Source organism: Coregonus clupeaformis, chromosome 17, assembly GCF_020615455.1.
Source record: "Coregonus clupeaformis isolate EN_2021a chromosome 17, ASM2061545v1, whole genome shotgun sequence".
Taxonomy (NCBI): Eukaryota; Metazoa; Chordata; class Actinopteri; order Salmoniformes; family Salmonidae; genus Coregonus; species Coregonus clupeaformis.
In genome coordinates, this window is record NC_059208.1 from 53,302,890 (window position 1) to 53,315,756 (window position 12,867).

The 12,867-nt window shown below is 40.6% G+C and overlaps 1 protein-coding gene across 1 annotated transcript; it reads right to left on the minus strand.

Moving 5' to 3' along the window:
- Window positions 1–5,962: 5,962 nt before the first annotated feature.
- On the minus strand, window positions 5,963–12,623 carry LOC121542566 (protein lifeguard 1-like). The gene is made up of 11 exons (XM_045226662.1): window positions 12,559–12,623; window positions 11,962–12,159; window positions 11,506–11,888; window positions 10,953–11,031; window positions 10,302–10,355; window positions 9,960–10,050; window positions 9,832–9,869; window positions 9,371–9,458; window positions 7,131–7,220; window positions 6,748–6,795; window positions 5,963–6,518 (listed from the first exon to the last, which is right to left on the minus strand). Exons 2-11 carry the CDS (start codon window positions 12,120–12,122, stop codon window positions 6,369–6,371), a joined length of 1,182 nt encoding a protein of 393 aa, XP_045082597.1. The 5' UTR covers window positions 12,123–12,159; window positions 12,559–12,623; the 3' UTR covers window positions 5,963–6,368.
- Window positions 12,624–12,867: the final 244 nt, after the last annotated feature.

The window sequence follows — 12,867 nt, forward strand, 5'->3', positions numbered from 1 at the left end:
TCGCCCAACATCAGTAATCACCTCACTAATGCTCTTGTGGCTGAATGGAAGCAATGTTCCAACATCTAGTGGAAAGCCTTCCCAGAAGAGTGGAGGCTGTTATAGCAGCTAAGGGGGGGGACCAACTCCATATTAATACCAATGTTTTTGCAATGAGATGTTTGACGAGCAGGTGTCCACATACTTTTGGTCATGCAGTGTAAAAACTACAAAGACACGTTATAGGAATTCAACTCATAAAACTAACACGTGTCCAAACTTGATACTTTTTAAATACATTTTTATATCCATTTGTAGCCTCTCTTTAGTGTGGTTCCAGATTGTTTCAGGAGCATTTTATATAATGCATTTATTAAGTATAACTCTGATTTTACTTGATGATGTATATTGAACACTGTTTGACATATCTGTGGGTCGATAACTGAACTACAAGTTTATGACGAGTGTTGACTTTGGAAAGGTATTTGTAAAGTGTATTCTGGAACAGAAAACACTATATATTGAAAAACGGACTTATTTATTTAAAATTGAAAGTTTCTTATTACGATTGAAAATGGATATTAAGATATACTTAATAACTGATTTGAAAAAAAATATGATGTATTGATTTATCGCCTATAAAGTATTTGTGAAATATAAATAATATTGATATTTCAAAGTTTCACTTTTGGAATTGATCTTTATCCAATCTAGTGTGATTTGTATTGAAGTAATTGTAAACTGGCTATTGAAACAACCGCTAAAGAAACGTATTGCATTGAAATGTGTTTAGCAACCGCTAAAGAAACGTATTGCATTGAAATGTGTTTAGCAACCGCTAAAGAAACGTATTGCATTGAAATGTGTTTAGCAACCGCTAAAGAAACGTATTGCATTGAAATGTGTTTAGCAAACCGCTAGAGAACGTATTGCATTGAAATGTGTTTAGCAACCGCTAAAAGAAACGTATTGCATTGAAATGTGTTTAGCAACCGCTAAAGAAACGTATTGCATTGAAATGTGTTTAGCAACCGCTAAAAGAAACGTATTGCATTGAAATGTGTTTAGCAACCGCTAAAGAAACGTATTGCATTGAAATGTGTTTAGCAACCGCTAAAGAAACGTATTGCATTGAAATGTGTTTAGCAACCGCTAAAGAAACGTATTGCATTGAAATGTGTTTAGCAACCGCTAAAGAAACGTATTGCATTGAAATGTGTTTAGCAACCGCTAAAGAAACGTATTGCATTGAAATGTGTTTAGCAACCGCTAAAGAAACGTATTGCATTGAAATGTGTTTAGCAACCGCTAAAGAAACGTATTGCATTGAAATGTGTTTAGCAACCGCTAAAGAAACGTATTGCATTGAAATGTGTTTAGCAACCGCTAAAGAAACGTATTGCATTGAAATGTGTTTAGCAACCGCTAAAGAAACGTATTGCATTGAAATGTGTTTAGCAACCGCTAAAGAAACGTATTGCATTGAAATGTGTTTAGCAACCGCTAAAAGAAACGTATTGCATTGAAATGTGTTTAGCAACCGCTAAAGAAACGTATTGCATTGAAATGTGTTTAGCAACCGCTAAAAGAAACGTATTGCATTGAAATGTGTTTAGCAACCGCTAAAAGAAACGTATTGCATTGAAATGTGTTTAGCAACCGCTAAAAGAAACGTATTGCATTGAAATGTGTTTAGCAACCGCTAAAGAAACGTATTGCATTGAAATGTGTTTAGCAACCGCTAAAAGAAACGTATTGCATTGAAATGTGTTTAGCAACCGCTAAAAGAAACGTATTGCATTGAAATGTGTTTAGCAACCGCTAAAGAAACGTATTGCATTGAAATGTGTTTAGCAACCGCTAAAAGAAACGTATTGCATTGAAATGTGTTTAGCAACCGCTAAAAGAAACGTATTGCATTGAAATGTGTTTAGCAACCGCTAAAGAAACGTATTGCATTGAAATGTGTTTAGCAACCGCTAAAAGAAACGTATTGCATTGAAATGTGTTTAGCAACCGCTAAAGAAACGTATTGCATTGAAATGTGTTTAGCAACCGCTAAATTGAATCGCTAAAGCGTATTGCATTGAAATGTGTTTAGCAACCGCTAAAGAAACGTATTGCATTGAAATGTGTTTAGCAACCGCTAAAGAAACGTATTGCATTGAAATGTGTTTAGCAACCGCTAAAGAAACGTATTGCATTGAAATGTGTTTAGCAACCGCTAAAGAAACGTATTGCATTGAAATGTGTTTAGCAACCGTTTAGCTGTGAGTGCCATACGTGGGACCTCAGTAATGTAAATCGGTTGAGTTGTCCTTGATGTAACAGTATGCTGTGCATGAAATGAGTAAAACAGAAAATAACGTTGAATTTGGACGTTATTGGCATTTTTACTTTTTTTTTTTTAAATGGCGAACGTATGTTGTAAGCCATTTACATTTTTATTATAAAGCAACTAATCCTTGAAATGCGATTTGCACTTTCATACTTTAAACATTCCCTCTTTATATGAAAAACATACTGTTTGATGTGTGGCCAATAAACCTTGAGTTTTACGACTGAGTGGAATGTATTTTTTTCTATACAAAAACATTAAAATCTATATCAATCTTAACCAGTGCTTTCTATTGAGTTTTACATTTACATTTTAGTCATTTAGCAGGACATTTCAGCTTTTCGTTAAAAAAATATAATATTTAAGGGGGTGGATCATCTTTAATATTTCCGATAGATTGTGGCTTCCATTAATGTAATTGTTTGCATCATTTCCAATCCCCTTATATATATTTTTAAAATATATTTTCCTTTATTATTTTCCCCTAACCCTACCTCCCTTCCCCTAATTGGAGTAAACTAGTGGGAAACAACACTTAGGCTTCTACTTCCAGCTTATACATACTATATACAGTACATTTTATGGACACAGTATATTTTACGTTAGTTATCTCGTTATTTTTAGTCCCACCCTTCAGCTCCACTCAACCCCTCCCATCTACAGTGGGGAGAACAAGTATTTGATACACTGCCGATTTTGCAGGTTTTCCTACTTACAAAGCATGTAGAGGTCTGTAATTTTTATCATAGGTACACTTCAACTGTGAGAGACGGAATCTAAAACAAAAATCCAGAAAATCACATTGAATGATTTTTAAGTAATTAATTTGCATTTTATTGCATGACATAAGTATTTGATACATCAGAAAAGCAGAACTTAATATTTGGTACAGAAACCTTTGTTTGCAATTACAGAGATCATACGTTTCCTGTAGGTATTGACCAGGTTTGCACACACTGCAGCAGGGATTTTGGCCCACTGCTCCATACAGACCTTCTCCAGATCCTTCAGGTTTCGGGGCTGTCGCTGGGCAATACGGACTTTCAGCTCCCTCCAAAGATTTTTTATTGGGTTCAGGTCTGGAGACTGGCTAGGCCACTCCAGGACCTTGAGATGCTTCTTACGGAGCCACTCCTTAGTTGCACTGGCTGTGTGTTTCGGGTCGTTGTCATGCTGGAAGACCCAGCCACGACCCATCTTCAATGCTCTGACTGAGGGAAGGAGGTTGTTGGCCAAGATCTCGCGATACATGACCCCATCCATCCTCCCCTCAATATGGTGCAGTCGTCCTGTCCCCTTTGCAGAAAAGCATCCCCAAAGAATTATGTTTCTACCTCCATGCTTCACGGTTGGGATGGTGTTCTTGAGGTTGTACTCATCCTTCTTCTTCCTCCAAACACGGCGAGTGGAGTTTAAACCAAAAAGCTATATTTTTGTCTCATCAGACCACATTACCTTCTCCCATTCCTCCTCTGGATCATCCAGATGGTCATTGGCAAACTTCAGACGGGCCTGGACATGCGCTGGCTTGAGCAGGGGGACCTTGCGTGCGCTGCAGGATTTTAATCCATGACGGCGTAGTGGGTTACTAATGGTTTTCTTTGAGACTGTGGTCCCAGCTCTCTTCAGGTCATTGACCAGGTCCTGCCGTGTAGTTCTGGGCTGATCCCTCACCTTCCTCATGATCATTGATGCCCCACGAGGTGAGATCTTGCATGGAGCCCCAGACCAAGGGTGATTGACCGTCATCTTGAACTTCTTCCATTTTCTAATAATTGCGCCAACAGTTGTTGCCTTCTCACCAAGCTGCTTGCCTATTGTCCTGTAGCCCATCCCAGCCTTGTGCAGGTCTACAATTCTAGCCCTGATGTCCTTACACAGCTCTCTGGTCTTGGCCATTGTGGAGAGGTTGGAGTCTGTTTGATTGAGTGTGTGGACAGGTGTCTTTTATACAGGTAACGAGTTCAAACAGGTGCAGTTAATACAGGTAATGAGTGGAGAACAGGAGGGCTTCTTAAAGAAAAACTAACAGGTCTGTGAGAGCCGGAATTCTTACTGGTTGGTAGGTGATCAAATACTTATGTCATGCAATAAAATGCAAATGAATTACTTAAAAATCATACAATGTGATTTTCTGGATTTTTGTTTTAGATTCCGTCTCTCACAGTTGAAGTGTACCTATGATAAAAAATTACAGACCTCTACATGCTTTGTAAGTAGGAAAACCTGCAAAATCGGCAGTGTATCAAATACTTGTTCTCCCCACTGTATCTCTGAAGACCCATCCAGTTTTATTTCCTATTTGCCATATATTTTTCAACTGTGCTGTGATGTTTCACAAAAGTTCTGAACCTTTCTATTCGAATAGTTTCTGCAGTTTGTAAATTAAAGATATACATTTTTGCTAAGAGCATTATTATATTTTTCATCGATTGACTATGACATTTCAAATCACCCAGCAGTGCTATTTGCAGAGTTGGCTCCAGGTAAATGTTGCAGTTCTTCAGCCATTCCTGAACCTGCGACCAAAAACAAGCTACATATGGACAGTACCAAAACAAGTGATCTAATGATTTTGTCTCTTTGCAGCAAAGTCTGCAGAGCTGGAATGGTTGTATCCCCCATACATAGAACATTCTATTGGTTGCAAGAATTTTGAATAATAATTTAAATGGAAAAACTAAACGTTTTGAATCCGACATAGTTTTGTTCATCAGTTCATAAACCATATGCCATAGAATCGGTACATCGAAAATCTCTTCCCAACTATTTTGCAATATAAATGGCACAGCTGTACATTTTGTGGTCCTTAAATTAAACTGGTATACTTTTTTATTTATCACAATTTCCGTTAACCGATTTTGGTCTTTAATGCCGACAGACAAGCTCCTCACTTTCTCCCCCTTCCACTTGCCTCTTCCATTTTTGTGGTAATGCTGCAATTAGTTGGTTGTAATTTTGAGTAGAGCAGACATTTCCATATATCTTTGGTAGCTGCATGTGTGACAACTCCACCAGTCCTATTTATATCATTTACAAAGATTAGACCGTTTTTAAACATTTATTTCCAAAAATATAGTTTAAAAAAAAAAATCAATTAGTATATTTGAGTTTAACCGTAATATTTGTTCTGTCTTTTCTGGTGGATTAAACTGAAATTGCAACCAACTTTATGAGGCTGTGGAGGGATCCAAATTGTGGATTTAAAAGAAAACAATCATCAGCGTACAATGACATCTTTGTTTTTAAGCCCTGGATTTCTAGCCCCTTGATATTGTTGGATCTTATTTTAACAGCTAACATTTTGATGGCAATAATAAATAGATATACCGATAGTGGACAACCTTGTTTTACTCCTCTTGACAGTTGAATACTTTCTGAGAAGTAGCCGTTATTTACTATTTTACACATAGGGTTACTATACATAACTTTAACCCATTATATAAGATATTCTCCAAAATTGAAATATTCCAGGCATTTAAATATAATTTCTAGTCATGCTTTATCAAAGGCCTTTTCAAAGTCAGCTATGAATACCAGGCCTTGTTTCCCAGATTTTTCATAGTGTTCTGTTGTTTCCAGTACTTATCTTAAATTATCTCCAATGTATCGTCCATGTAAAAAAAATAAACTGTCTGATTAGGATGAAGAATATCTGACAACTTTTTAATTCAGATTTTCATTTTTAATTAATTAGTAAACATTTCTAAAAACATAATTCCACTTTGACATTATGTGGTATTGTTTTGTAGACCAGTGACATAAAATGTCAATTTAATCAATTTAAAATTCAAGCTGTAACACAACAAAATGTGGAAAAAATCAAGGGGTGTGAATACTTAGTGAAGGCACTGAGTTGCATAACATGGAATGTCAATGGGGTAATTTATACATCAAAGAATACGAAACATGGAAGTGCTTTCTCTGGCCGAATTCTTTTGACGCTGATCCATATTAAAAGGCATCGTATTCGACAGGTGGTGTAACTCCTCCTCAACGGATCAGGGCAGGTGGCTTTGTTGCGCTATCAGACGTAAGACAATGTATTAAGTTAACGGCTGAGTCCAATGAGTGACAGTAGCAAAGTGAACAGAGAGATGATGTCCAGGTACAGGTTGAGAGCCGCAAAGATGTACTCCTCTGGGGAAATGCTGTATTTGTGCTTCCCGCCCAGTATCAGCTGGGTGTCCATCACCAGGTACTGGAGAGAGACAAAAAAATATATATATATACACCAAAATCAGTTGTTCTATTGCTACAAAAATACATGACTGTTTCTACCTGCTTACAGAATGAGTCATAAACGGCTTTTCATTTTTAAAAACCCACATGGGGTGACCATTCCAAAGCTTCTTAACGTTTATTGCTTGGTGGTATGAAGGTGGCCAAATCAATAGCAATAGAACAGATGGTGGAAGAATGTTACTTACCAAAGAAAATAGCAAGGTCCCCAGGCAAGCATACACAATGTAAAGGTACTATGGATTAAAACACAACGCTAAGTTAGTTCCGAACAAGTGTATTTCTAAAACGGAAACACAGTGAATGTTCTTCAATCTCCAATACAATACACAATATGAAATACTGTGTTTTTTGAAGGGGCAATCTGCGATAGGTACATTTGATTATCGGCCAGTCCTTGCATCCTTAGATCTGTCTATGAATTTGAGAGTGGTTACATTTCTCCAGACTCATTCATCAGCTGTTTACCAAAACAGTGGCAGGTTGTGGCTTTGTTATTGTTTAAAACTGCAGATTGCCCCTTTTAAATATTTTTTACATACTGGTATACCTGTGAAATGGCTTGACTTACCTGGGATCGCATGATTCCACACAACAATGCAAAGGATATGAGAGTCCAACCGAACACCCACAAGCCCCCACTGGCTAAGGTGAAGTCCCACTATAACAGAAATTAGGGAAGACGGTAGACTAGTAAGCTACATTTTAGTCATTTAGCAGACGCTCTTAACTAGAGCCACTTGTCAGTGCATTCAACTAAGGTACACTACATGACCAAAAGTATGTGGACACCTGCTCGTCGAACATCTAATTCAAAAATCATGGGCATTGATATAGAGTTGGTCCCCCCTTTGCTGCTATAACAGCCTCCACTCTTCTGGGAAGGTTTTCCACTAGATGTTGGAACATTGCAGCGGGGACTTGCTTCCATTCAGCCACAAGAGCATTAGTGAGGTCGGGCACTGATGTTGGGCGATTAGGCCTGGCTCGCAGTCGGCATTTCAATTCATCCCAAAGGTGTTTGATGGGGTTGAGGTCAGGGGCTTTCTGCAGGCCAGTCAAGTTCTTCCACATCGATCTCGACAAACCATTTCTGTATGGACCTGGAGTCACGCGATATGTTTAGTTGTAGACACTACTACTACCACCACGACGTGGAAAAGCATGTGGAGTATATAGACAGATGGAATAAGTTATGAACTTTATGCCTAACATACACTGAGTATACAAAACATTAGGAACACCTGCTCTTTCCATGACAGACTGACTAGGTGAATCCAGGTGAAAGCTATGATCCCTTATTGATGTCACTTGTTAAATCCACTTCAATCAATGTAGATGAAGGGGAGGAGACAGGTTAAAGAAGGATTTTTAAGCCTTGAGACAATTTAGACATGGACTGTGTATATGTGCCATTCAGAGGGTGAATGGGCAAGACAAAATATTGAATTACCTTTGAACGGGGCATGGTAGTAGGTGCCAGGCGCACCGGTTTGTGTCAAGAACTGAAATGCTGCTAGGATTTTCACGCTCAACAGTTTCCCATGTGTATCAAGAATGGTCCACCACCCAAAAAAGGACATCCAGCCAACTTGACACAACTGTGGGTAGCATTGGAGTCAACATGGGCCAGCATCCCTGTGGAACGCTTTCGACACCTTGTAGAGTCCTTGCCCCGACGAATTGAGGCTGTTCTGACGGCAGAAGGGGGTGCAGCTCAATATTAGGAAGGTGTTCCAAATGTTTGGTATACTCAGTGTATTTCATAACTTATGGTGCTTAAAGCAAAACTCCACCCAAAAACTATATTTCGGTATTTGTTTCATTAGTCTATTGTTGATATAGCAAGTTTTCAAGATATGTTACTTTCAAAATACAGAAATATGGGCCGTATGGCTGCCAATTATCAAAAAGAAAAAATGTCTGGCTTTTATCCATATCTCATCATATAACCTACTCTGTCCACTTCATCAGCGAACTGTCTAATGAATGCTCCAAAACCAGCTTGGGCAAGTTTGCGATATTATTGCAGCAATTTTTGAGACAAAACCATCGGTAGAGTTGAAAATGCATGGAAACCCATTTAACTTAGATTTTTTTGTCTGGTTCATGGGAACTTAACCGCAAAAGTTTTTTTTTTTTTATGTGCCACATCTCATCACACACAGCCTTTTGTCCGGAACAAGTCAGTTTGATGGAAACACCCCTCTGGTGGGGAAATGTGCAATTGCGTTTCCTTGAATTCTCGCGTCCTCTCTCCTCGCCTCCTTCTCAAAACCCATTGGATGAAAAGGTCAGAGCTCCCGCCCTTTCCCAACCTTCTCATCCCAATGGGTTTTGAGAAGGAGGGACCTCTGACCTTGTCATCCAATGGGTTTTGAGAAGGAGGCGAGGAGAGAGAGGACGCGAGGAATCAAGGAAACGCTATTGAGATTCTCCCCATTTTAGAAGTAGCCATTTGGGTGAGACTCCCTATGTGTTAAGAAGATCACATAATTCCATCCAGGTCATCAGGAGGGGGTCAGCCAATGATTTAAACTCCTGAGCAAGCATTCCATAACTGCAGGTGGCAGTAAATCACCAACCTGGCTTTAAACCTGTTCAGACTGTACACACTGCCGCACAGTAGATGGTGATATGCAGCGTGCTGTTGTTTCTTTATGGATTGCCAGTACACTCACAAGTGGAAGGAGAGGAAATGGACTACTTTAAGATATAGCCAGAAATGGCGCTGCCCGTGCTTTCACCAGAACACGGCCATTACAAGGATTTCAGGTGTGCCATCTTTCTATATCTGTGGAGAGGACGTACTCTGGACTGCATGGCGAAGGCACTCAGAGCTAGGGAGACCAGTGCTGTGGCGCCCACAGCCCACATAACAGCGTCCGCCTCATAGAACCTGCAACAACACAAACCAAACTGTCATCTTTCACCTGAAAATAGGGTTGCAACATTTCTGTAACTTTTCCCAAAATTCCCAGAAATCCTGGTTGGAGAAAAAACAGAGTTTTTTTTCAACCCCTACGCTGAAATATCACTGGATGTATTAAGAGTCAGGTTTCCTTTTGGTGGAATAATGGTTTAGGCATAAGCTTATACTGCAAACCGCCATGGAGGAATGATTTAGGCATAAGCTTATACTGCAAACTGCCATGTGCATGAGTTCACTTTGACTGACAGGTGACATATAAAGCTGCTGGTTTATAAAGGATTGAGTCTGTCTAGCAGAGAGCAAGTACACCAGGTTCACTCCAGAGGCATACAGTACTCACACGGTCACAGAGCCCAGCAGTAGACCTTCTGCAATGGTCTACACGGGGAAAAAATAACACAAAGGTCAGGAAAAAAAACAACCAACGCGTTTTTCATTGATTGACGCCTTCTTGGAATGGATACTTACAAACAGTCCCAAGGCTATGAAATTGAGCGGGACCTTCCGACGTATGTTGACACAACAGGACAAGGCTATTATGAGAACGAGCACCACTGCCCTGTTCAGGAGACACCAATACAATATATTCATATAATAGTTTAGATATCAGAGGCCTGTATTCATAAAGCCACTCAGAGTCGGAGCACTAATCTAACATCAGGTCCCGTGTCCGTGTCATGGCATTCATTATGATCTAAAAGACCAATCGGATCTTAGATCAACACTCCTACTCTGAGAAGGTTTCTGATCACTGGCCCAGGAGTCAAAGCAGAGAGATGTTTAAAGGATTCAGTGTTTGCCGTCACTTACATCATGGAGTAAGAAAACCAGTAGGTGTTCCTGGACCAGACCCTCAGATCCTCCCTGTAATTACAGAGAACATTTCATCTCTCTGTTTTACACACTCCTTCCATGTACATTATTATAACGCTGTGGCGTTGTGGGAGCTGAAAATGGAACATGGAATCTAACAGGAACTGCTTTCAACACTTCAAAGTTGTTGGGCAACTGCAAGTGTTGAAGTCTTTAAGTGTTTTCCCAACTTTAACACTTCAACACTTTTAAGTTGGGTAACACTTAACGTGTTGAAGTGTTCAAATTGGGTAACAAAGTGTTGAAGTGTTAAAGTTGGGTAACACTTAAAGTGTTGAAGTGTTAAAGTTGGGTAACACTTAAAATGTTGAAGTTGGGTAGCACTTAAAGTGTTGAAGTGTTAAAGTTGGGTAACACTTAAAGTGTTGAAGTTGGGTGGCACTTGAAGTGTTAAAGTTGGGTAACACTCAGTGTTGCAGTGTTAAAGTTGGGTAACACTTAAAGTGTTGAAGTGTTAAAGTTGGGTAACACTTAAAGTGTTGAAGTGTTAAAGTTGGGTAACACTTAAAGTGTTGAAGTGTTAAAGTTGGGTAACACTCAGTGTCGAACACTGTAAATGGAGTGATGATGAAAGTGTCAGTGCCTCACCAATACAGAAAGGCACAGATGATTCCAAAGGTGAGCAGAAGCTGAAACATCAGAGTCAGGTACACCTTCTTTATGAAGCCTGTGGAAACAAATCCCTTAACTGTGAGCCGATGTTTACCGTAGGCCCACTAGTTTACCGTAGGCCCACTAGTTTACCGTAGGCCCACAATAACACGGAGCAGAGCATTACAGTCGCATTCACCACAACACCTGTTTAATCAATAGCGCCAGGGGCCGTTTGCATCAAGCCTCTCACAGTAGGGTTTGCTGGTCTAAGGTCAGGTTCACCCTGTCCACACGATCTTATTAATTACGATCTTTAAAGGCGAAACTGATCCTAAATCAGCACCCCTACTCTTCGAGGACTGATGCGGCTCCAGATCATCATGATACGAGGACGCCAACCCCCCAAAAAAACACTGTCTGAGTTCCAAAATGGCACCCTATTCCCTATATAGTGCACTACTTTTCAGCAGAACCCTATGGGCGCTGTTCAAAAGTAGTGCACTATATAGTAAATAGGGTGTCATATCAGACGCAGACACTGACTGACCTCTTCTTATAGCTTTGTCATCAAAGCAGCCGGTGTCCTCCAGCCCAGTGGAATAGTCAGCCTGTAGTGGCAGTGGAGGAGCCGAACGTTGCTGCTGGTCCTCAGGATGACCCTGACCCATGTCGTCATACTGACCCGCTGGAGAGACCACCGCTATGTTGCCAGGGCCAACGTTCAGACCATAGTTGTTTTGACCATATGTGTTCTGCTGGCCGTAGGTGTTCCGTTGCCCATAGGGGTTCTGCTGGCCGTAGGTGTTCCGTTGCCCATAGGGGTTCTGCTGGCCGTAGGTGTTCCGTTGCCCATAGGGGTTCTGCTGGCCGTAGGTGTTCCGTTGCCCATAGGGGTTCTGCTGGCCGTAGGTGTTCCGTTGCCCATAGGGGGTTCTGCTGGCCGTAGGTGTTCCGTTGCCCATAGGGGTTCTGTTGCCCATAGGGGTTCTGTTGCCCATAGGGGTTCTGCTGGCCGTAGGTGTTCCGTTGCCCATAGGGGTTCTGCTGGCCGTAGGTGTTCCGTTGCCCATAGGGGTTCTGCTGGGCATAGGGGTTCTGTTGCCTATAGTCCTGAGAGTAGGGCGGTGGAGGTTGGGCTTCACTGCTTGTTTTAGATTGATCCATGTTACCCTCCCAAAAGATTATCGGCAGGTAATGAGTCCTATTCATTCACACACAGAGAAATGTACCTGCGTCATAAACTGGCAATAAACCTTCCTCTTCCTTATACTGTACTGATAGACACAATGATCCTGCTGAATGATCAGTGAAATTCAGAGAAAAGCACTAGTAATTGTAGCAAAATGATGGACTCTAAAAATACAAAATATATTTGTAAATCATCTAGGTAAAATCCAACTCTAGCGCCTCCCTTGCCACTGTGGAATAACCCACCGCTGTTGATAAGGCAACGCCTCCCTTGCCACTGTGGAATAACCCACCGCTGTTGATAAGGCAACAGTTTTTGAAGGTACTGACATGCATCGTACGTTTAATATTACAACAGCAGTTGGTGTGACAAATCCTTTGAGCATATTGATTGTAGTATAATTCTACTCACCTTCCCTCTTACACAGGGCTCCGATCCTTCTCTTCCTGTAAATGTCCCCCCAGGGCAAAGTCTACCTCTAATCAGTTGGTCTGCGTCCCAAAATGGGAGCCCTATTCCCTAATCCCTATGTAGTGCACTATATAAAGGAATACGTTACCGTTTGGGACGCAACCATGGTTTCCACAGAGACAGGACTTTGCTTTCAGCTAAATTATACATCTTTAAGGCTAGGTTAGGGTTATAGGTTGAAGGGTTAGCTAACATGCTAAGTAGTTGCAAAGTTGCTAAAATGCTAAAAGTTGTCCGTGAGGCGATTTG